Source organism: Lotus japonicus, chromosome 1 (genome assembly GCF_012489685.1).
Source record: "Lotus japonicus ecotype B-129 chromosome 1, LjGifu_v1.2".
Lineage (NCBI taxonomy): Eukaryota > Viridiplantae > Streptophyta > Magnoliopsida > Fabales > Fabaceae > Lotus > Lotus japonicus.
Window position 1 is genome coordinate 102,207,475 of NC_080041.1, and position 25,802 is coordinate 102,233,276.

Sequence of the window (25,802 nt, forward strand, 5' to 3'; positions counted from 1 at the left end):
TTACTTCCAATCCCTCTTTTTTTTTTGAGTTTTGATCTTAATTAGTATGTTTTTATTGCTTTATTGGAGTTCTTAAGGATTCATATGCTACAATGTCACAAATGATTTCAAGTTTTTCTTTTAGAAGCATAAATGTTTTTAAGTAAATCCTGGTGGTTTCTTAGATAATCATATATTTCGAGGCCAATCCACACTGAAGAGGATTGATTTTTTCAATTTCTTCCGCTCACGCCTCACAGCAGGCGCTTATCTTCAAAGCCCAAAAAGGTGAGTTCTCTGTGCTGGTTTATACTATTTTTTTCTCTTCATTCGTTTATATTTAAAGTTCATAAATGAGTTGATGTATGAGTTTTGACTTTAGATTATGGACGAAAAAAGATTAAATGAGAAGACCGATTTTACATTAGTATAAAATTTCAGAATAGCAATAATATTATTTAATACATGTGCGAATGACACCTCTAAAGTCAGAGAATTGATTGTATGAAGTAAGACTATTAAATGCATCATTAATGTTTAAGTTAAACTTGGGTAAATGGTTGTTTTTTTTAGAAGTTTTTTTTTTTGAAAGTAATTTAGAAGTTAAAAACAAGCCCAAATTAAATTGCATTTTAACTTAATTGGATATTGAAATGATGCATGTATTTAGTTTCGGCTACTTATGCTAATGGCTCATATACAAATTCTAAGAAAAAACATTATCATCTTACATCACTTTTTCTGTGAAAAATTGTAGTATATGTCCATTCTTATATTAAATCACCTTAATAAATAAATGTATGTTTTTGTCAATAAGTCCTTAATTTAGTACTCAAAAAAAATTATTTGTTTTAAAATTAAAAAAAAAAACAGGTTGGCTCGGGCTCATTTCAACGAACAAACACTATGTTAGGTGAGCCGGGAAAAAAAACTAAAAAATATGAGTCATTTTTTTCTTCAAAAAAACCCACCCAAAAAATAAGTTGGGTTGGGTTGACTCACAAATTAAAACCCATTTTAACAGTCAAATTTATAGATGAAAGTTGATAAGATTATAACATAATATTTAATGATCATAATAACACATCACAATAGAAAACATCATAAACAATAATGCAAAAGAAATAATTTTCCCATCTTAAATCCATAAATAATTTTTTTTGGACAAATTATATTCAAAAATTAATTTTAAATAGAAGTTCATTTGATTTTTCATAAAAATTTAATTTGGGTTACCAAATTTTCAATTTTATATAAGAAAGCATTTAAATATAATAATTTCTTGAAAAATAAATTTTATGTTCTATCCTTTAAGTCACTTGAGGTAAAGCCGTAAAGGAATACTTAAAAAATTAACTCTTTTAAAAAACATATTTAATTAAAAACTTATATACGTATGCGTGCTTTTCACACACTTTCCCCTTTTTAAAACTCAAACCCCTTCATCATGAACTTCATGTCATATCCCTTCAATCTCAAATAGAGGACGATTCCAGTGTAATCCTTTTATTGTCGCAAACACAATCCGATCATAATTTCAAGAGACCCCCTATTCTCACAGACAAACCTTAGCTAGCCACATTCTGATAAACCTTGGACCCATACTCCCTCATTCCACGATTTCACACATAGCCTAACAATCTTCATTTTAAGAAACTTCAAACCCTACCTTTGTGATACCTTCACCAAAGTTTTGTCAAAAGTTTTCTCTCGCGTAAAGTCACATCATCCAGTCTTCCAAAAAAGCTTCTCATTATTACGAACAATTGCTTCCATAATTTGTGGTTGTTTCAGCTTGTTGCTTGCAAATTCTCAGGTTTTCTCTTATTTTGTATTTGCTATAACTCTTTTTTTTTTTAGTTTTGATCTAAGTAAAATTTTGGTGCTTATTGGGGTTTTAAGATTCTTACGCGTCAATGTCATAACTTTTCTTTCAAATTCATGTGGTGTCTTGGATTTGCATATATTTTGTGGCCAGTCACTCCAAAGTAATTTGATTTCTTCAATTTTTTCTTCTGCAGACGCTTTTATTCGAACCCAGACAAGGTGAGCTTTCTTTACTAGTTTAACCTATTTTTTCCTCCCTATTTGTTTACATTATTGAATTTGATAAGTGGGTTAATATATATCATTTTTGACTTTTGGTTATGGACAAACATTAGAGTAAATGATAAGACCGTTTAAATGATAGAGATTTTCTTAAATAGTGATTATATTACTTCACTTTTATACATATTCAAATGGTGACTCTAAGTTAGAGAATTTTTTTTGATTGTGACTCTAAGTTAGAGAATTGATTGCATGCAGTTAATTAGATAATTAAATATTTGTCTTAATGTTTAAGTTCAAATTGCAATGTGAATTAACGGGTGATTTTAGCTATGTAAATGATGTGTTATATAGTTACAAATTAATTTAGTATTTTTTTTGAAATTAAACTAATTTAGTTACAAATTAACAGTAACTATATATCTAAATAATTAAGAATTATCTGGGTTATTTTATTGCAAAACTCCTTAGATGTAGTTTTTACTTTTTACTGGTATTCAATTATAATATGACACATATGATGAAAAAAAGAAAAAAATATAATTGAGGAAAAAGTTACCGGATTAATAAACGCAAAGAAGGTGATGAGGGGTGGATTTTTTATTGAGCATATAGGACAAACAATACCTATATAATTGTGATAATTAAGTCCTTTAAAAAAAAAAAGATAAGTCATATGGAAGGAATGGAACATATGAAAAAAGAAAAGAAAATTTAATAGGTGGGGGTGGGGAATTAGAAAGGCATAAATCAATTTAGGGTATAGTGAGCATTGAGCAAGTAAATTGATTTTCAAAGATAGAAAAAAAAATTGATAAAGAATTTTAAATATTTATTAAACTTATGTTTTTATTGTAATTATATTTCTGCAAAAAAAATCTGAAGGTTAAACATGATAATTTTAAAGGGGTGAGTTTAGGGTGTGTATTTGCACTCTCGAGCTCATCTCTATTCTCGTCTGTTTAGATTAGATTCGGGTTCGGAATCAATTGTTTTTCTTAAACTTGGTTCAAAGTTTTTTTTTTTTAAGATTGGTTCAAAGTTAAAGGTAGGGGTGGGAATAGGCCAGGCCGTTCGTAGGGGCCTATGGCCTAGCCTACCACAGGCCCAGGCCAGGCCAGACCAAATTGGTAAATAGCCAAGGCTTAGGCTTTTTGAAAAGCCTATTTAGTTAAAAAGGCCAGGCTCAGGCCATTCAACAAGTCTTGTAAGCCTTACAGGCTAGCCTATTTAAGTAAATATGATTAGTATTTTTTGGTAAATTGTAAATATGATAAGTATAAATATATTTTACCCTTGATGATGTCTATATATTAAAAATTTATAATAATATCTTGATATTATATACTTATTGAGATTTTAGTATATTTAAGCAAATTGACTTATATAACGATTCAAAGTTATAAGTCTTTTTAAAAATAAATATATGACGTATTTAAATATCTTAATATGGCGTGTGATTTTAAATTGGCTCTTCAACTCTAAGAAACCAACATAATCTCGTTTAGTTTCATCACGACCTATTAGCTGATAATATTATAAGTCTGATTGTTGAAAATATTATTTTAGTATAATTTAACCCGTTAGCTTATAAGTTTGATAACTTCTTTACAGATAAATTTATTAACAAACGTAAAACTCTTGTTGTGAAACGGGTCTTTAAACAGGCTACCAGGCCAAGCCAGGCTTTCGGAAGGCCCAGGCCAGGCTCGAAAAAAAGCCTTTGATAGGCCATAGGCCAGGCTCAGGCCTTAAGATTTTTAAACAGGCTAAGCCTATTTAAGCAAAGCCTACCTAGGCCTAGCCTATTCCCACCCCTAGTTAAAGGATACTCATATTTTGGAGTTCAATTATAATGCCTACTTATACATCAAATTTAAGATAAATTAAAAATCATCCAATGATATTTATTTACATTTTAAAAGTATATTAGCATAAAATTGTCTCACAGAAAATTTTAGAAATTTAAAAAATCTTTTATCCTTAATTTATTAATATAAACTTTTAATTTAATAGTTAAAGATTTGAGCTTTCAAAAATTTCAGTATATGAAATAACTTCAATAAAAAATATCTTAAAGTAAGTGGGTCTCATAATAATAAATTCCTCAATTTAATTGCAATGACTTATAGGAGACTGCTCACTTTGGTCAATAGTCAATACTTATATAGTCATATAAATGAGTAATGAGTTTAGTTTGAGTGCATATGTTTATTGAAACACCTTATACATAATTTTCAACCACTCCAAAGTAACCGAGGAAAAAAAGGATAAGACTATTCATAAAAACAAAAGGATAAGACTATAAGAAATATAATACATTATTTTAATACATATATGATGAAAAATTATGGTAAATTAAAATTATACCATAAATGACTATAAATGTTAAAGAAAGTTACTTCTAATTAAAGTTGACTAAACTTTTTGTCTTTATATCCATTCATTACATATAATAAATGAGATGATGAGAAAAAATAAAGAGATAAAAAATGAAAAAATAATAAAGTGGGTAGTAAATGTAGTTTGACCTAACTTGTTATTGAAATTACTATTGAGGACAGTGAATGTTAAAATGTGCACACGTTTTGGCTAAGGCCTAAGAAGAAGCAAAGGCAAAAAAAACAGAAAAAAAGTGAATGAGAAAAGGAAGTGAGAGAAAGATCTTTATAGTAATTTTCAGGCCACAAACACAAAGAGAGATAGTTTGTGGCTGAAATTATAGGTAGCTTCTGATGTGGCACTCTCAACCTGCTTCACCGGATCAACAACAAAACGCACAATCTCACAACGTGTCCTTTCTCTCTCTCTCTGCACTTTTCTTCTATCTCTCTATCTCTCTCTTCACAACAACAACAACTTTTTACAGTTTATTGTTCTCTCTCTGTCTGTCTTTGGAAACAAATCACAAAACAGCAATAAAGAGGTTTTTATCTGTTTTTAGAAAAACACACAAGACATGTCGGAGACAAGAGACCCTGCGATCAAGCTATTTGGGAAGACGATTCCGCTGCCGGAGATTGCTGCCGGATCGGGATACTCCGCCGGGGATGAGAATCATGCTTCTTCCACCGACTCTTCCAGGGAGTCCCACACCAACAGGGTGGTTGCACAGAAGCAACAAGAGACTGTGAAGGTATGTGTGAATTTTGGGTTCATGAAATTTTGAATTTTGAGGGTGACCCATTATTTGGAATGTAAAATTATTTAATGGGTTGGTGTTAGTTTGGCTTGAGTGTTTAAGATTCTGTTTACTTGCTTTGGTGGCATGGCATGTATTGTATTGTGCTTCAGTGTTTAATTGGGGATTTGGGGTTAGTTTCAATTATCTGGGGGAGCTAGTTGATGTGCTAATTTCCAATTTCCAATTCTCATTTAGTACTTCAAGTGGTGTTTTGTTTTTTTTTTCCCATCCTTGACTTGCTGAAGCTTGACTTTTCTATGGCTTAGGAGAATCAGTGTCTATTTGGATTAGCTTATTTTGGCTTGTAATCAAAAGCTTTGTGAGGGAAGTTTTGAGAAAAGGAAAAAGCAATTACTTCCTTTTATATATATAGGCATTTGGATTGAACTTCAGTTGCTGCAATATGGATTTATCAATATTTAAGGAATTAGTCTCTTTTAGTATGATTTTGTTTCAGCTCTCAAAACAGTGTTAATGCTTTACAGCATGAATATGGAAAGCTATAGAAAGTTAGAAGCTAATCTATTTCTAATCGTTTTCTTTTTTTTTTCCCTTTCAATCTTTCTGATTCTTCTGGGGTATATTTTGTTTTGGTTTTTGATGGGTGTCAACCCGTTCGTGATATTGTGGTTGTCCCTCCCAACAAATGACTTTCCTGGGTTTTAACTTGTGTACTCAGCATGATTGTGAAAAGAAATGCTCTTTTTATTTGACTTCTCAGTTTTATATGGGTTTTGCCAAATCCTGAAAGAGAATTAAAATCTGCCATAATACCATCTACAACATATTTGATATGCTTTTTCTTTTGATTTCCTTTTTTTCTCTTTTGTTTAGCTTTCTCGTAAAAGGAAGAATTGTTATGTTTTGTCTTGTAAAACTATCTCCTCTTGGTTTCTATACAATTCGTTTTTTCTGCATAAATTCCTTTTTTGACAGATTTCATTATACTCCTTTCCCTTGGTTTGAGCCAGCAAATGTGCTAGCCTTAGATGGAAATATTTGAAGAATCAATGTCTTTATGAGAATTGAGTTAATATATTTGTGGATCAACACATCAAAAATGGGACTTTGACAGTTGAAGTTGCCGTAAGGATTCTAAACAACTGATGGAAAAATGAGGCTTCACTTATATTCAGTGATATATATAGTCTATTGTCAGTTTGTGTTGTGCTTTTCTCAACTTCTTATCTGTTCCTTCTGATGAAATAGCTTTGGGGGCGACATATTCACTTTTTTAACCTGTGTGTTTTTTTCATCAATGAAGAATTCTGTATTTTCTTTTCATGATATAAATGCAGGTCTTATATTAAACATTTAGTGCATAACAACATACTTATCTCGGTTTGTCATGAATCCAGGACACATTGGGAGAAAACCCAACTGATATTAAGAAGGAAGATGGAGTCCCCATGCAATTGGCGAAGGAGATCACGAATACAGATACAACCTCTAGGACCGGTGAAGAAGCTGTTACCCTGTCCACTGAGAGGGGGTCTACTACATTGAAAACTTCAAAGACTGAAGAAGGACAGAGCGAGACGAGTAATTCACAGGACAAGAATCTCAAAAAACCAGACAAAATACTTCCTTGTCCCCGCTGTAATAGCATGGACACCAAGTTCTGCTACTATAATAATTACAACGTCAACCAACCCCGACACTTCTGCAAGAATTGCCACAGATACTGGACTGCTGGTGGAACCATGAGGAATGTACCTATTGGTGCTGGTCGCAGAAAGAACAAGAACTCTTCTCCAATCAACCGCCCGATAACTGTCTCAGAAGCGATGCTGCAAAATACTCGGACAGACTTGCCAAATGGAGCAGCCCATCATCCTTCCTTGAAGGTTAATGGTACTGTCCTTACATTTGGATCCAATACACTTACATTTGGATCCAAAACACCCTTGTGCGAATCAATGACATCTGCTCTGAACCTTGCTGATAAATCCGTACCCAATTACACAAGGAATGGATTTCATAGTTCTGAAGAACTAAGAATTCATGTTCCCCATGGCAGTGGAGAAAAGGGCGATGATCAATCCAACAAGTCTTCTGTTACCTCCGCCAAGTCGATGGACAAAACAAGCACCAATGGCCCCCAAGAACAAGATAAGCAGAATTATCAGAGCTTCTCACCACAAGCTCCCTACTATCCTGGGACCGCTTGGCCTTCCCCATGGAATCCAGTGCAGTGGAACTCTCCGCCCCCACCACCCGTTTTTTGCTCACCAGGATTCGTTGCCCTGCCATTCTACCCTGCAACAACTTGGGGCTGTACCATACCAGGAGCGTTGAACACCCCATGGCTAGCTCAACCATCAACCCCAAATGGCGCAACAGCTAACTCAGGTCCTAACTCCCCAACCTTGGGTAAGCATTTAAGGGAAGAAAACATGCTGAAATCAAATGAGTCAACCAGCGGGAATGGACATAACAAAGAAAAGTGCTTGTGGGTTCCGAAAACTTTGAGGATTGATGACTCAGGAGAAGCAGCAAAAAGCTCTCTATGGACATCTCTCGGAATAAAAAACGATAAGGCTGAATCAGTCCCTGGAGGAGGACTTTTTAAAGCATTCACTTCAAAGCATGATGAGAAGAATCATTCAGTGCAAGCCTCGCCACTCTTGCAAGCCAATCCAGCGGCGTTTTCTAGGTCACTTAACTTTCATGAGACCTCATAACCATGTAGCTTACAAATTTGAAATTTTGGATGCAGAAAACTGATTCAACATTTCATGAGGAATTACAAACTGTAAAGCCTCATTGGTTCACCAGCCTTGTTTTTAATAGTTCTTGTTGTCAGCCAACTGAAGAAGATTTGAGTAGAGAATGGTTCTTCCTGCACTACCATCTGAAGAAGAACCGCTTTGGTGAAGGATCATTCTTTTGCTTGTAGAGTATCTTCCCTTTCATTTGGATGGATTTTTAGTTATGTACATATTTAAGTTCATATGACATAGTGAGATATAGACATATAGTGAGTTTGTTTTTCTAGACATCATGTGTATATAAATAAGAATGGGGGTTCAGAATGAACTTCCTGTTCTGGTTTATTTCTTTCAGAACTTTTGGAGGCTAAAACTTTAAAATATAACTGGAATGCATCCATTCAATTCTCTACATATATGAAGTCACAACACCCTTGACAGATCCCTAGACATTGTCATCTGCTATTTTGAACTATATTAGTAGAACATTGGCTATAGCGCATTTGTTTTAAGTCATGGAAATATCAAGAATATATAGATTGAGAATGAGTTTTCTCATGTTTGTTATAAAGTTGAAAACTCTTATTTTCAGGTATAAGTAGCAAGAAAGGAAAATAGTACCTGTGATGTTTTATTCATTTGATTCCTATGAAAAGGTTGGGAATCTTGTATTCCCTTGAGAATGAGAGTTATTTTGAATAACTTCTCACTTCTTTGCCTTCCAAAAAAATAACTTCTCACTTCTTTCTACCATATTCTATTGTATTTTTTCAATTTTGAGTCTGTAAGTTCTAAATTAAATAATTTTGAAAATATTCCTAGGAATATTATATACTTACCAAACAAATATATAAAATTTACTTGGAAAAAACTTTCCTGATAATAATTTTTGTCGATGATGTTATTCTAGAAAATATGATTTCATACCTTTGAAACAAACTCACGTACTTACAAGGTAGCCAATGAGATTTGGGAATCCATGAGCCTGAAACATACCGCCGAGTATGCTGGAAAACATAAGTTCATAATTGGTGATTGGTATTACAAATATGAGTGACAAATGAGAAGGGCATCAAAGCCGAAAACATCAACCTACCAAACAAATTTGCAGCCATTTCGTTGAATATTGGAAAGACTACAAGCAACAACTCAAGCATAAGCACACACAACTTTTATTTAAAGACCTCATAACTCACAATCAAAGTCACGAAGCTCATAAAATGGAAATAAAAGCCATAAAAGGGAAATAAAGGCTACAAAAAGTAATGAATTAAGATTCATTCACACTCTCATATGAATGGAAATGGAGTGAGAAAAGACAAACAATAGGAAGAAAAGAGAGAAAGTGAGAGATGTCATGAGTGATATGATTGAAAGAGAAGATAAAGAACAAAGGTGGAAATGAAGTGAAAGACTGAATGAATCAAAACTCAAAAGTAATCCGAGCATACTTAATACAAAATAAAAGTTATAGCACTTTTGATAAGAACCTTGGAGAACCATACCACAAAAGTTAGTTGTTGTAGTTGGAGAGTCCAAAGCCTTATAAACCCCACATTAGAATCACATACTTCCAATGTGGACTCAGGCCTCATACCTTCCAATTGGTTGTTTGCATTTGTATGCACATTTGTAGTGAGAAAAATGCTTGCATAAATTTGTTATTACTTAGTGCATATTTGAAAACTCTTATATAATCGATTCTAAAGCCAGGATCAAATCTATAGATAAGCTTCTTTGAGTAGCACCTTTTAGATTTCAAAATTGATTCTGAGAAAAAAATCAAGTTGATCCCAAGAGGCTAAGAGTATTATTCTAGCTTTCTTGCTAAATAGTACTGTTGTTGAAAATTTTCAGTTCTGATAGATCTTCACTGTTGGAACTGCGACAACGGGCACAAGGCACAAAATCACCAGCACCAGTAGTGCAGTGTACAAATTACATGTGCCCCATTCGTGTTCACTGGCATGTGAAGCAAAGTTATAAAGAGTATTGGCGGGTCAAGATCACAATTACAAACCTGAATTTTGTTAGAAACTACTCGTAGTGGAATTTGGTGGTGTTACATCCCAACTTGAGAAATGTAACCCAAGTTTTCAGTTTCAACTACCGGGCACTGCCAAGTTATGGAAATCTCAATAATACAGGGATGTTTTGGGGGCTACAATATTACAATGACATGTTGCTTGCACATGGTGACAATGGGAATGTACAAACAAATTAAAGTTGTTACTTCACAAAGATCAAGGAGACTTCACCTTTAAAGAAGGATGGACTTTTCCCAGAAAAATTTCATTCAATGGCGATGCATGTGTCATGCCATCTCCTAATGAGTACCCGAGGCTCCCCAACACAGCTCCTATTGTTGCAACAAGACCTTTCACAGTTTTCATCTCAATGTTGTTACTGCTCCTGTTTCTTTCGTTTCTACTAATACTCTAGTGGAATTACCCGTGCAAACCACGGGTGACTTTTGTTATTTAAACTTAAATTTTGTGTACTATTATATTTTGTATGTTTTTAGTAAATATATCTGAAGGAGGCCTAACTTAACCCAAAAGCTAGCTCAAGAGTTAAGGTTTGCACAACCATATATAAGCAATTGCTTGGCCACATCTCTAGCCAATGTGGGACTCTAACACACCCCCTCACATCTCTAGCCAATGTGGGACTCTAACACACCCCCTCACGTCCAGTGTAGAACATCTGGAGCGTGGAATGAAACGGGTGGCCCAAATATGGGAGATCTCCACAAATGGATCTAGGATAGGGGCCCAGGCCCATGGTCAAACAACCATCAGCTCTGATACCATGAAGGAGGCCTAACTTAACCCAAAAGCTAGCTCAAGAGTTAAGGTTTGCACAACCATATATAAGCAATTGCTTGGCCACATCTCTAGCCAATGTGGGACTCTAACAATATCTTTTCATGAGATGATTGTTCTAAAAAAAATTACTTGCAATATATACTTCATTTATTTTATGAGTTCAATGCTCGAAAGAATATCTTGTGCGTTTGACTTAACATTTTGGATTAGTTCAATATTGTACTTTAAGGTTCAAATTGATTATTTTGTAGATTTCACATATTGTGTGAATTTTATTTAATATTTTTTTGACAATTTTTTTTTGTTTAATGTTATTTGAACTTTATGGTGTATTTATACTGAATTTGATGCAGTTTCACGCATGATCACTTGTGATTTTTAAATTTATTGAATAAACTTATGTATCTCATATCACTTGTGATTTCACTTATGTATCTTATATACTTAATGACAAAATTTAATGACATGTTCGAGATGCTTGTGGAGAGTTGAGAAACGATATGAGGTGAAAATTCATTCTGCCATGAAATGAGGACGGAGGCCGGACAAAAGAGAAATGTGGGGACGAGGAGGGGAAGACACTACCATCCCCACACGTGTGTCATCTCTAAGTGAGATCATATTTAAATTTAAACACAAATTCATTTTATGATAAAATAATAAAGGGAGAAACTTATATGCAGTTCTATTTGTGCTGTTTTTGCTGTTCACCAATTAAAAGATGACATGTGTATTAATGAATCCACCTCACCATAATTAATGGTTATATCTGGTTCACACCGTTAAACCCTCACTTCCTTCCGTTTTCTCTTTGCGTTTTCTCTCAACTTTACCGTTCTGTCTTCTCAACGCAGTGCGAACCAGAGAAACGATTTGCCTCTGTACTTCGCCATCATCTCTGTTGCGCTTTATTTTGAGAACGAAATTCTCTGATTTTATCGTTGCCCCGTAGCAGATCTCACTGTTTTTCCGGCGGGAAGCGGATCCAAGTCAAAGAAAAACAACAAGGGTGTGTGGGTGGAAGTTTGATGGAGGAATTGAGAAACTGGGTCGATGCTTTATGAACTGAAGTTGGGTCGAAACATATCTCATTGTTTGGGAGGAAGTTTTACGGAGAAATCGGGTCGAATTAGATCTATCTGTTTAGGAGGAATTGAAATCCATGAGATTATGTTTGGCAGTGATGCTGTGCAAGCTGAATTGAAATCCAATAGAGAAATTGGGTCACTGAAACTGGTCCTAGAGAAGATAGCAATAAAAAAAGAAATTAAAAAGGTGGGGTAGATGTCAAAATGGTGGGTTTTATGTTGAAGAAGCAGTACCTAGGTGACAGCTTGGTCAATTGTCTACAATGAATAGCCCTTTTGGCGAAAGATGCAGATATGGAGCCAGGAAAGAGAAGACGGCGATAACCAAGAAAATAAAAGGGTTTAACGGTGTGAACCAAATAACACTTAATTATGATGAGATGGATTCATTAATACACATGTCATCTTTTAATTGGTGAACAGAAAAAACAGCACAAATAGAACTGCATATAAGTTTCTTCCAATAATAAAACTGATGGAATTTGATCGAATCATTTTTCTCATTAAATTCAATCGAATATGATCATCGAATATCGAAGATAAAGATGATAACACAATTTTGAACCTAAACGGTTTTGTTGAATAATTTATAGGTTAGGAGGGGCCGACACATTTTCTTAAATAAAAGAAAATATTTATCCTGGTTTGTTTTTAGAATAAAGTAAAATAAAATATTTTCCTTTAAATAATTGAAAAACACAAGTGTGAAAATCACACGAAGCCACTGATGAGTGGGCACTGACACCGATGAAAGAAGAAGCACTTTCCCTTCGCAGCTTTCCTTGGATCTGAACAATTCCTCAAGTCGGTTCCCGAATATTATTGCGGCGTTCAAACTCACACACACTGTTCTGTTATATACTCTGTCACACACATCACTCTGCTCCAAACTCTCTTGTTTCTTTCACCAAAATCCACTCAATTTCTGCACAGATTCGCAAATTCCACTCATACCCATTTCCTCCAAAACATGGTCATGATGGGTCGCTCATGTTTTCTCGTGTTTCTTCTTGTTTCATCTCTGCTCTTTCTCTCTTTTGGCCATGGTATGGTGGTGTCTCTGTCTCTCTCTGACAGGAGCTTATATTATGTTTGTTTCTTGTTATATCTTATATTACTTTGAAATTGAATTAAATGTTTCTTTTGTTGTGTTAATTTTTGTTGTTTTGGTTAAGGTTTCGGGAGGGTGGCACTGATGGAGAAGAAGAGTCTTGAGCATAGACATTCTAGTACTGAAATTGAGGTATTGGTTTGTTACTCTGTTTTCCTTATCTACACAATGTAAAAAATAGATAAAAAAAATTACATTTTTTCACTTCCTAGTTTAATTTTGAGTAATTGAGGGAAGAAGATTAAATGGGAAAATCTCTGTTTCTTTTTTCCCTTCAGGAACATGAAAGTGATATGAGGATAATGTTGGAAATCATGGATTATCCAGATCCAGAGCCAAATCCCAAAAATGGGCATAATTTCAGCCCTCCATCACCAACTCCTGCTTCTCCTCCACATGCTCATGAGCAAGAAGAGCAAGATTAGGCTTCTAATTACTTTTTAGAATCTTTCTGATCAATCGGTTTTGTATATTGTGGGGTTTGTAAGCCTTAATTCGAAATTCATAGAGTTAGGATTATGTTAATTGTATTTTATTGCTGCTAGTTTGTTTCCTGTGGTTTATCTTGTGCTTTCAGAATGCAATGTTTAAATTAACATTGAGAAATAAAGTGTCTGATCTATTTGCAAGTCCAATACTTAATAAGTACCGACATGCCTATACAAGTTGTAGTACCATCTAAGTTTAGCAACCCGGCTAGCTAGCGGAATTAGAGAACCGAGTTACACTTTAAGTCCATTAAACTCAACGCTTAGAACTTGAGGGTTGTTGTTACCTTCTGAGTTTGACAACCCCAAACCCAGCCTAGAGGAGGAAAGCTCAACCGGATTTAATCCAACAATAAAAGGAAAATTAGTTATTGCCTATAATAACTCCCAATAGGGAAATTTAATGTTGTTACCCCCACATAATTACCCAATTATAACACCATTAATACACCTATAAAACCGTTTAGTAATCCAAAAGTCAAAGTAAACTTTTATAAGGGGAATTTTGGTTCTAACATAGGGGCATCTTCCCTTATTTGGGATTTTACCCTAAGCATTCCCAAGGCACTTGGCAAACACCCCAGAATTTGGAAGGAACACAAGTAATTAGTGTTATTTAAAGATTTGGCTACAATTTAGGAAATTGAATTTTAGTTTGTATGCTCACTAAACACGAACGTGGATTTCTTGAGTTCGACTCACTAAATGCAACCAAAGCTACTTATAATGATCATATCCAACTCGAATAAAATTGTTTCGGTGGATAATACTTGTGGTTCAAACAATTAAAAGAATCAACATTTAAAATTTGATAGAGTGTTTGCTTTTGTCATTTACATGCGGATGAATGATTTTACTTATCACTTATCAGTCATGTAGTGTACATGTTTGTTGTGTGTTTGGATTTCCCCTTAGACCTTAAAATCAATTTGATCTACAATTTATAGCATCTAATAGTATACTTGGATCAGTTTTTTTAGAATCAATCCTATATTTGGAAGCTACTGAAAAACGCTTCTTGATAAAAATAATTTTAAATTAAGAATCAATTACAATTACAAAATGATAAAAAAATACTAGGTACACTAGCTTTAATACTTCATTTCCAATATTTCTCATTTATATGTTGAAATTCATGTGAGAGGGTTGAAAAAAATGTTGCTAGTACACTTAGTTAATGAACTTTGGAGTGTGTGGGATCACGAACATCTCTCTCTCTCTCTCTCTCTCTCTCTCTCTCTCTCTCTCTCTCTCTCTCTCTCTCTCTCTCTCTCTCTCTCTCTCTCTCTCTCTCTCTCTCTCTACACTCAAAACAATGCGCACTTTGGCCGGGCCAAGCAATCTGCAACTATTGAACTCACAAGGCACAAATTGGACAACATCTCTCCATGAGCTAAACTGAGACATTTAATCGTCTCCACAATGTTCTTTAAGGTTCCACTATTATTATTATCAGGATGTATCATATCAATAGTAGACATCACCATACATTTAGATAAGTAGATGACAATTCAACAGCAGTATGAATACCTCAAAGCTCGGCCAAAAGAGAGTTAGATGTACCCAAACGACGACAAAATTTGATGACCCACACTATCCATCACTTACAAGCAACACACCCTCACAACTAGCTTCACCTAAAAGATCAACCGATCTATAAATGTTAAACTTAAGCCAACCATTCACAGGACAGACCTATGCAGTCGTAAGATGACACTTTTAACATATTTATAATGAAAGAGATAGACACATTATTTCAATTAAATTTTTTAATTCACTTGAAAGTGTGTGTCCAACCTATGAGTCATGGGTGCTGGACTGATGTTTCTGCGTGGATCAAACTGTGAGTTCCTGTCTCATTGATGAGTGTCATATGATAAAAGTATACATGGATACATAAATTAATAGTTGACTTACAAGTAAGGTTGCTGCTTTCAATGCATTATTGGCGAAGTTTAAGTTTACCAAAGTGTTGTTAATTATATCTTCACATGCAATCTACCATGAGGAGATACACATCTCAGATAAAATAGAATTTCCCCTTATCATGTGATTTGTTTATAACATCCTCCTCGTGTAGGTATGTTACTCTAACGTTCTAAGAAGATACTATAGGCCTAATACTAAGATAGGGTTCAAGAAGCTATTGTTAATAATGATTCCTTAGTGGCGGTGGTGGCACAAGCAATATCGTCCATGTAATTTCCTCTTCCCTTCTCCACTCCTCAAATGCAATTGGACCTTCACGATTATTTTTTTATAGGTAAATGTCAGATTAGTCTTTCATTAAGATTTGAATTTTGAACTCTTTATCTTACATCCCACTCAATTCTTATGTTCTCTAACTCTTACTACTTGAGATAATCATCAAGAACGGACCTACACTATTGATTGCTTCTATTACTAAATTACTCGGCCAAAGAATTCACTGAATATTTTGTGCATCACTAAATTTGCTAGGATAACATATTCATATTCACATTCTTTGAATTCATATTTCTTTGTATATATCCTCTACAAGGGGAGACCATCCTATTTAATCAGGAACATATATATTATTATGAGACTAACTCTTTTAACAAAAGTTTTTTGTATTTATAAAATTTAAACTCAAAACCTCATATTCTTTAAATTTTAAAATACTCAATTAGGATATTATTTCCAGGTTTGGCAAACACTTTCTGTTAAATGATGTAATGGAAAACCAAAATATGATGTAATAATTTATTTATCTTATTAAACATATGTTTAGAGAAAATTAATAGTTTGCAAGGAATTTATTCTACATTTCTCAAAAAAGGTTAACTTCTTTGAGATGATAAAATATTACAAATATAAAATTAATTTCCATTAAATTTAACTTATATGTGAATTATAGAGAAGATAATCACTTTAGTGCATGAAAGGCATAGTATCATTCATATTTGCTCCGATCCCCTAATATGGAGAAGCAAAAACGTCTATGAATATGTAAAAGATATTGATGAAATCATTAATCAGCCAGTTTTGGTTAACGAATAGTTTCAAGAGCATTATTCTGGGAGTCGGTGAGACAGACCACACCCTCGCCCGATTAAGTGAGAACGACTGTCTTCTTAGTTCAAGTTATACTCTCCTAGTGGACTAGAACTGGAGGGCTACTGTTCTGAGAGGCGTCACGACTGACCATACCCCCCGGTCAGACCATGCACCCGACCAGCAGGACGATCAAGCTGACCAAGACACGAGAGGAACCGATCACTTAATAAATATTTATCGCCAGCTGGGAATAAGATGCGAATCATCTCAGACATCCCATCGTTGACCCTATGCCCCAACGCAGAAGGCTAGGAACAAGACTCGAGACCTAGCCATTGGTTACTAGAAACCCCTGACCCTTGGATCTCTGAGACAATAGAAGCCCTAGAGAGATCTCACACTTAGAGATTTCACAGCCTTAACTCCTGAAATAACTTAGGCATCAAAGTGCCTTTAAACGACCCCCCTCCCGAGCTCAACCACGGTGTTCGGATCACACACCCACCTTGCCCCAGTCCAAGGAACCCCCCTCTCCTCAAGTTCTCCTCAACCTGACGCTTAATTCACCATTCCCTTCTCTCCCTACCCCTTCATGGGTAGTCTTGGTCGGCCTTCCCGATCATGCATAATTAGCATGATTGTGTAGAATGTTGATCGAGCCCACGCTGGCGTAAGTATTCGTCATGAATTTTGAACTCACACTCTCAAGAATGTTATGGGTAGAGAATTCTGAAGGCACTTGATCAACAACTTCTCGGTCGATATAAGTGCAAACCATGATATTCATAAATACATGTCAAAAGCTTATAAGATATGAAGGTGATGAGATGCGAAAGCGGGAAAATGATATTTCAAGGAAGATATGATTTCTAGAAGGGTATTATTCAAATAGGAAAGACCACTATTTGACTCTTTGATGCAGGATACAATCAAAATATGTCTAATCAGGAAGACAATAACAGATTAGTGTTGAAAGGTTGATATTTCAATGAGCTTTTCAGTGCGTTCAACTTATATATATGGCTTTAATTTGCAGCTAAATTTTGGAAGTGTGGACATTGCTTTTTAAAAGCTTCTTAATTTGGCCAAATGTTGTACCACCAAAAGTTTCAGTATTTGACTGGAAAGTTTATCATTGAATGTTGCAGACAATAAATAATTTGTTGTGTAGAGATGTTGCTTTGGGAAAGAAGGCTCTTCTATGTAATGTTGGTCATGATTGATCATGTTCTCTTGCTCAATTTCGCATCCTACCTCGCAGCAGTGTCTTAATTGTTTTGAAGATTACACAATATGTTGAAAGCAGAATTTTTCAGAGTTTTGTTAGGAACCTTTATGTTAAGCTCTAAAAGAAGGTGTTGAGTTCAAAAAAAAAAAAAACTCTAAAAGAAGGTGTTGGTTGTTGTATGATTTGCTATCATTTGGAGTGTTCGCAATGTTATTAACTTCTGCAACAATCATTTATAAGTTTTGTCTTCAAAATTGATCTTAACCTGAGAATCAACCATGGAAAATTTACCAAAGAATCACTAAATTTTTACCAACGTGTTTTTTTATTACTACTAAGTTATTGGAGGTTTCAAGATTTGGCCCAAAAGCTATCTGGGTCCAGTAATTGGACTTGATTTTAATCATATTTGTGGTCTTTGAATATAAAATGTCTTATTTGTGCTCCTTACAAAGACTTTTTTTTTTGAACTTGTGCTCCTTACAAAGACTTATTAAACTGGAGTATATTTGTAGTTTTTAATTTTTATTTGCCAATGACGCATGATAAAATAACAAAAAATTAATGTTTCTGTATTTTTCTGGTGAGAAAGCCTCTATTTAATTTTATAAGGGAACAAGTGGCTCTGGACACCTCTTTCATATTAATGGATTTTTTTTTATAAATCAAAATATTACAATATTAAAGGGAGTACAGGGGTACTCCAACCCTTAATATAAGTAGAAGAAAAAGGAAAAAGAAAAAAGGAAAAAAAGGAAACAAGAATAAAAAATAAACCCACCACAGCCCAACACAAAACTAATATTGCTCTTCTGTTAGGACTTAGGATGTGGGCATCCAATATACAAATATGAAAATTGAGTTCTTCTATAGTTTTAGTAAAAGTTTAATTTTTCTCCAATCAAAAAGGCTTTTATGGTTTTCTTTTGGTCTAGTTAAATAGATTTTTTTAAGTAATTAGTTCTAGACTAAAATGTCATGTGGATCAGACCACAAATCCTCCATATCTCTAAAAAATTCAACAGATAAATTATGTCTTAAAATCAAAATATTTAAATATAAAATGCACGTAAAATTAACTTATTAATTTACTTTAATAAAATCTTCAAATACAAATTGCACTTAAGTTTACTACACTTATAAGAAGTGACTTTCTTCCCTGCCACGAGATTTTAGATGACACCAATGTTATCATAATCTAATTTGCAAGTTGTCAGTCATTTTAAATTTTCTTATTCTAAGATATTTATTATTTCTTTTACTCTAGGTACATATACTTGTTACAAATCATAATTTTATATTTTTTACTCAATGAATTCCTAATTATAAAACCTATTTGGAACAATTACGCTTATTAAGAAAATATATAATGAAATTAATTAATGCATATAAAAAAATTATAATTTTTTTTTGATAAGTCATATGAAATATATTGAAGTGAAGTACAAGGATTATTTCAACCCAATACAAATAGGAAAAAAGGAGAAGAAAGTCTAAAAGTAACAAATATTACAAAAAAGCGTCTATGATCCTCCTACTAGCTAGTAAACAAGACCACCATCCACTACCTCCTTGAAGAAAGTTTAAAGAAATCATGCCTCATTAAAACCTTATCAAGAAAACCCCCATTGGAAAAACCTGGTGAAGGAAAAAGAGTATACATGATTTCAATAATATAAAGGTAATCTCCAAGAAGGACTGGACAATAATTTTTTCAACGAGGACCTAAATTAGACGACGACATAAAGACAGAGACTAATATGATACTTTACCCTATTACTTACTCTATATCACGGAAATTCACATATCGGTTTCTTGGAAATTCACTGCACGTACTATAATTTCAGTTTCCTAGATAAGACACTTCAAATGCCTACCTAAAAAGTAGTATGAGATTTGAGTTTGAGTGGCTTTTTCCAATTTGACATTGACCAGGCATTTTTAAGGGGTTAGAAAAAAGCCATATGCATGATGACTTGTATTTTTATGATCACAGTCAATTTTTATGATGACTTGTATTTTTATGATCACAGTCAATTTTTATGATGACTTATATATATGAATGTATGATTTAAAAAGATTGTGGGAGTTTATTACAAATTTTATAAAAACATTCTCAGAAATATTGTTTCCCATGGGAATGTAATATTCACCTTCTTTAAGATGAGAATGAAATTTGAAAAATCATATATAGTTTATTTGTCTGGAAATCTTTCATAACTGAGAATAAAAAATTTCAAACTTCTACCAAATATGATAAAGTTACTTTTTCAACCTCACATTCCAGATAATATTTTAAGATATCTATCTAACAAACGTCTTATATACAAGTTTATGTTGTATTTGAATATCAGTTAAGACATGTTTTAAGATGTAAATATAATGCCTTTAAAAAAAATGTAAATATAATGAAATTCTTATCAATTGAGATGAAACTAGTTCATGTTAAATTCACCTATAATGTGACATGGTCTTCAAGTCTTCCACTTTCCTGGAGTTTCTCTCATAGTTCATAGTAGTACTTCATCATATATAGTTCATAGAAGTTGACACACGTACCCATTTCATGGAAAATATTGGACGCAAATGAGTTCCGTGGAAAGTTTCTACAACGAAAATGACAGTTCAGTGTTGGATAAGTTAGCTATGACTTCTTTAATTTGAATACAAGAAGTCAACAACTACTCTTTCTCTCCATTTTTCCACATGTGTTATCATCATCCCAAAGAAAATTTTACGAAAAAAGATTAAACTTCGAGATATTTTTCATGCCGTGAACTTCTTTTAATCTCCATTATAACTTTCGTTATTTTTAGATGTTTAGTAATAAACAAAACAGTGTGTACCTTTAATTTGAGATTAAAATACACGACGTTATATCTTTTAAAGGTTAAAATAAAATAAGTTTTAATAGGAATCAAAATCAAAGTTTGTCAATTTTACATGAATGGAAAACATAACTTACCCTGGAAAAGAAAAAGATCTAATTCTTGGTGTCAAAATTGGGAGAAACACGCAGATAAGAAAAATAAAGAATTTGGAAGAGCTATGGAGCAATGACCAAAATAGAAGAGTGTGAGTGTGAACCCACAAAAAAATGGTATGTAAAACGTACAGGACTTGAATTGGGGTGTGAACTTATGAAAGCTCTCAATTTTAAACATTGATTTACATGAAATTAAAATGATCTAATAATAAATAAATGTTACATTAATTAAATAAATATATTTTACATAATATATGACGGTCTGATTTGTGTACCACAAAACACAAAATAATAACAACGCTCATATTTATGTTTGTTTTTCTCTATATATCTTCATGTCAAATCGCTTCATATATTATATCGATTACTTATCTCTCTTCTCTTCATATATTTATAAGTTTACACTACCAAAAAAGTGGTACACGAATCTTTATTGAATTTATTCTTAATCTTATTATAAGAGAAGTGGCTCAAGGAAGTGGAAATATGACAGGAAAGAGGTAGGCAAACCAACACTCTATCTTCTAATAAATTATTCATGTGTGTGGTTGGTTCATGTGGTACATATTTCATTATTTTTAAGTAAAGTGTCGAGTTTGAGTCTTATGAATAGACGAAAAAAATCTCAATGATAGAGCTAACTCTACCATGATATAAATCTTCTGGACTCGAACATGATTTTTTACACAAATAAAAAATATATTTTCTAATAAACTAATGAATTTTGTTGTCTGTTCCATCTTCCATGGACCAACTAAGCCGGTGAAAGAAATCTAATATGAAATCTATTGAAAGGCCAGAATCAATACAAAAAAAAAAAAGACAAAGAAAAAACAGGCCAGCCTGACCATGACACATAGCAGCCAAACAAAAACCCCATATATGAAGGAATGTATTGGAGCAGGAAATTTCCTCTGATATTGCCAAGAAATAAATGACCATATTTTTATAGTAACACCTTCTTTCCACCATGTCTACAAGCACTTGGCATGCACCTTCCTTCACCTTTCAAAGCAGCTGACCAATATTCTTGCCCAGTCAATGTTCCCAAAATCCAGCTTCAGAATCATATATATGAAACCCTTCATCCACCCCCTCAAACCACAATAACAATTTTAACAATTTGAGTCCTGCAACAAGGGATCATAGAAGAATTGTTCTAACTCTTCATCTAAAATCTTTGAGTAATGGCTCTTCATCATTTTGACTACCTTATTGCAAAGGAGCAAACATCACAGAGTGATACTAGCAGCTCAAATTCTCCCTTGTTTGGTTTGATAGATCTTTTCCTATACTGCACAATTTTCAACAAAATCCTCAAGTTCTTCTCAAATTTCTGGTGTAGTAACTCAGAGGTAAGGGGAGAGGAGAAGGTTTCAGATTATGAGTTTAACCACCAAGAAAATGAGTCAAAAAGTGAGGGGATTCAGAGGGATGAGGTAAAAAAGGTGATGGCAGAACTGGGATTTTTTTGCAGCAAAGAAAGTGAGGAACTTGAAGAAAAGTATGGTTCCAAGGAGCTTTCTGAACTGTTTGAGGACCAGGAGCCCAGCTTGGAGGAGGTGAAGCAGGCTTTTGATGTTTTTGATGAGAACAGAGATGGGTTTATTGATGCAAGGGAACTGCATAGAGTTCTCTGTGTTTTGGGATTGAAGGAAGAAGCAGGCATCGAGAAATGCAAGATAATGATCAGAAACTTTGATAAGAATCAAGATGGAAGAATTGATTTCATTGAGTTTGTAAAAATTATGGAAAATCGATTCTGCTGATTTGTGTGTAACCTTGTTCATGGATTCACTTAATATATATGCAAGTTTATTTGATATATATTCTCTGAGCTTGCTTCTTCATCTTGTTATTGTAAATCCAACACATTTAAGAATAATTACTTTGGAAAATCGCTTCTTAGATAAACTTACAAATTTTATCCAAATCAAAATTTCTCATGAAGTTTTGGACAAAAGAAGTATTTGTTTATGAGTTCATTGGCACCCGATTTAAGAGCAGATACTTTTTTCACAATCAATTCTCTTCGTATTGATTATGACTTTAAAGTCAATTGTAGAAAGATTTTCAATTTCCAAACATGCTCTAATAAACTTTCAATTAAAATTGATAATTGGATTATAAACATGTAAGTTGTTATGTTTGCTTGAGGTCTATTCATACATCTGCTCGTTGTTTTGTCTATGGTACTCGATGCTGATGTAAGGCCCTAAGTTCAATTTGGAACAATTTTATGGAAGTTTGAATAAAATTGAAGTTTTTGGCTATGTTTGATAACTGGCAGATTAGAACTGTCAACTTGTGTGGATTTTTAGAGGGTCTTAACGACTTCATTTGGGAAAACTTCCTTCATGAGAGTTGTAGCCCTTCAAGTCTAGAAAATTCTCCAAGTGGTTTCGTGTCGATCCGATATCTGTAGCTCCAGATATCCCCGTTTTAGTGAACGTAGTTCCGGCTGTACAGTGCCAGCGGGATTATTACATTGTTTTTCTTCTAAGTCCGAATTTAATTATGAATTTACCTTTGAGGGCTTAGGTTTTAGTAAGTTTCAGGTCTGATTAGGTAATTAGACTGGTGGGTTAAGGTTGGACTTGGGTCGGGCTTGTGGAAAACAAAACCCTAGCCCACTTGTGGGTTGCATGGGATTTTAGCCAAGGGGGGAAACCCTATTCTTCCACAATCAGAAAACAGAGATACACTACAGCACCTTCACGTGAAAAACAAAGAGAGAACGTGTGAGAGAAGAGAAGGGAGCCGCCGCCCAAGCCACCACCATTGTCGCCGGTCACGCGCGCGAGCAAGGGAGAGAGCGCGAATAGAGAGGGTTTCGCGAAGGAGAAGGAAGGTGAAGGAGACTTGGACAGCAAGAGATTGTTCTTCCAAACTTCATTCTCTTCTTCTTTTCAGACCAAGAACCCAAGGTAAGGGCTGGTCCTAGGATTGGGTAGATTGCCTAGGGTATTTGCCATGTTTTACTATGAGAAAAGTCATGAACATGATTGCTTTTGCAAGAGTTTTGTGTTCATGATGCTTGCTGTTTTTTTTCTGCCTTGAGATCTTGATGTTTTGCTTCTGATTTGAGATGAAATGTTGATGCCATGATTCTCCATTATTCATCACTACAACTACCATTTTCTTCTATGACTTTGCTTGATTAAAATGATTGAAGATTTATATGCTTAGATCTGCCTTTTGTGCTAGAATTGATGGTTATCTTGGTTCTGGAAATTTAAGCATGATATATGATATATGATATGTGGTTCTTGCTGCTGGAATATGGTTTAAAACTCTGAGACTTGAATGGTTGAAAAATTAATTTGAAGGCAAAAGTATCTCTGCCAGTTTCCTGTACTGGACAGCGAGTTTTGGAGCTTAATTACACCTAATTCGGGGTCTCAAATGAAAAAGGGATAAACTGGAAAATTGTAGATTTTCGAATTGGCTTTCTATGCATATAAAGAACATAATTTTTGGTCTAGTAATGAGGTCTGGAGGTCGATCTTAGTGACTGTTGCACCTGCTGTTCTTCCTGTACCGGACAGCAAGCTTTAAGGCCTAATATCACCTAATTCTGGATCTCAAATGGAAAAGTGATAAACTATAAAAGTGTAGAGTTTCGAATTATCTTTCCATTCATGTATCATGTGAATTTTGTGGCTAAGTATTGCGGTCTGTAGACCAGTTTTAGTACACGCTGCACCTGTTGTCCAAAAACACTAAATTTGAGAAATTGTTGGAAATGTTAGTAACATGTGATTAGGGACCTTTGTGAGATTTTTATATGATGATATCTGTAAACTGAGCCTCTGGAATTTGTAAATAATTTGTGAATTTGGGAGGCCCTGATTATTTCTATGCTTTGCATGAAGTTTAGTTGTGACTTGTTTAGGAGGTCGCTCACCCAGCTGTAATTCCTCCTAGTGTGACTGTTATTTCTTGACGTTGTAATCTGATACGATATTAACTCATAAGACTCTAGGATTGACATTAGAGCCTTAAACACCAAGAGAATGAATTTATAACTCGCTTGCAAGTAAATGTGAATAATTTGGACATAGGTCTGGTTAGGACTATGGACCATGAGAACAATGGTTCCGTTAGAGACAAAACGGATAACTTGCACGCGAGGGTGAATGCGGTTTGAACCGTGATGTTATGACTTGTGGGTGTCTGACCCATGGTGTGTTGTGGTCGTTCCAAGGAACGCCATGATGTTGTGAGCTTTGCTCATGGTGTTGTTCGTCTGCTGGACGAATGGTGTTGGATCCAAGGTGAAAGGTGGTTGTGTGAAGTGAGATTCCGTTAGTAACTGACTCTTTCCCATAAAAGACATATAATGTACTTATATTATATATGTTGTTGTTGATTTTGTCATTATCATTCTTTTTGTTGGACCTGACCCTGCTTGTTTGCTATGTGTTTATTTGGGGGGGGTAGATGGTCGTGAAGATAATGGCGATGACTCATTCTTGGGAGTTGATGCTACGTGACGTGCCAATACCGGAGGACGACTACACTTCAGAGGAAGAGGAAGAGGCTAAGGAATAGGGTTTTGGTTGAGAGTCTTTTGTTTTCTGTTGGGGTTGAGAGTTTCCGAAGTGTTGGTATCGAACAATTTTATTGCTTAAATTCGAATGAACAAGTTTTGATGTAATCTTTATTTTCATTCAGGCCTTTGATTCGTACTCTTTACAGTTGGTTATTTAAAAAGTTTTACGATGTTGGTTACTTCCGCGTGTTTTTGGAAAGGTTATGTTTCAAGAGTTTTCGTAAAAAGAAAGGTTTGTCATTAATTGAAGATTAATAAGTGAATCGACGAAAACTCTTTACGAAAATGGGTTAATTAGTTACTGAGTAACACTCGAGAAATCGGGGCGTTACATTGTGGTATCAGAGCTCCGGTTGAGAAACCAGAGCACTAAGGGTTTTGGGCTTACGAGTTTCCGAACTCGTTGTGTTTTTTGTTTTTGATAAAAGTGTTTTCAAGGCTTCACGGTGAGATTGGGTAGACTTGTTTGCTAAGATGTTTGTTTGGCTGTGAGATTGTCTGTAGTTAGTATCATTGCCGTGATACTTGAGACTAAGTGTTTGATTATATTAAGATGTTTGAACTCTGAGATCAATTG

General features: G+C 34.3%; 3 protein-coding genes and 1 pseudogene across 3 annotated transcripts; all 4 read left to right on the plus strand.

The window, feature by feature from the left end:
• Positions 1 to 4,771: 4,771 nt before the first annotated feature.
• LOC130728530 (cyclic dof factor 2-like) lies at positions 4,772 to 8,337 on the plus strand. The gene is made up of 2 exons (XM_057580030.1): positions 4,772 to 5,164; positions 6,571 to 8,337. The coding sequence occupies exons 1-2, from the start codon at positions 4,988 to 4,990 to the stop codon at positions 7,894 to 7,896; spliced, it is 1,503 nt and encodes a 500-aa protein (XP_057436013.1). The 5' UTR covers positions 4,772 to 4,987; the 3' UTR covers positions 7,897 to 8,337.
• A 565-nt stretch (positions 8,338 to 8,902) lies between these two features.
• Positions 8,903 to 10,365, plus strand: LOC130715505 (COBRA-like protein 6; annotated as a pseudogene).
• A 2,184-nt stretch (positions 10,366 to 12,549) lies between these two features.
• Positions 12,550 to 13,579, plus strand: LOC130732349 (uncharacterized). The gene is made up of 3 exons (XM_057584415.1): positions 12,550 to 12,885; positions 13,015 to 13,082; positions 13,229 to 13,579. The coding sequence occupies exons 1-3, from the start codon at positions 12,810 to 12,812 to the stop codon at positions 13,373 to 13,375; spliced, it is 291 nt and encodes a 96-aa protein (XP_057440398.1). The 5' UTR covers positions 12,550 to 12,809; the 3' UTR covers positions 13,376 to 13,579.
• Positions 13,580 to 21,590: 8,011 nt separating this feature from the next.
• Positions 21,591 to 22,497, plus strand: LOC130728531 (probable calcium-binding protein CML46). The gene has a single exon (XM_057580031.1). It carries the CDS (start codon positions 21,858 to 21,860, stop codon positions 22,437 to 22,439), a length of 582 nt encoding a protein of 193 aa, XP_057436014.1. The 5' UTR covers positions 21,591 to 21,857; the 3' UTR covers positions 22,440 to 22,497.
• The last annotated feature ends 3,305 nt before the right edge of the window (positions 22,498 to 25,802 follow it).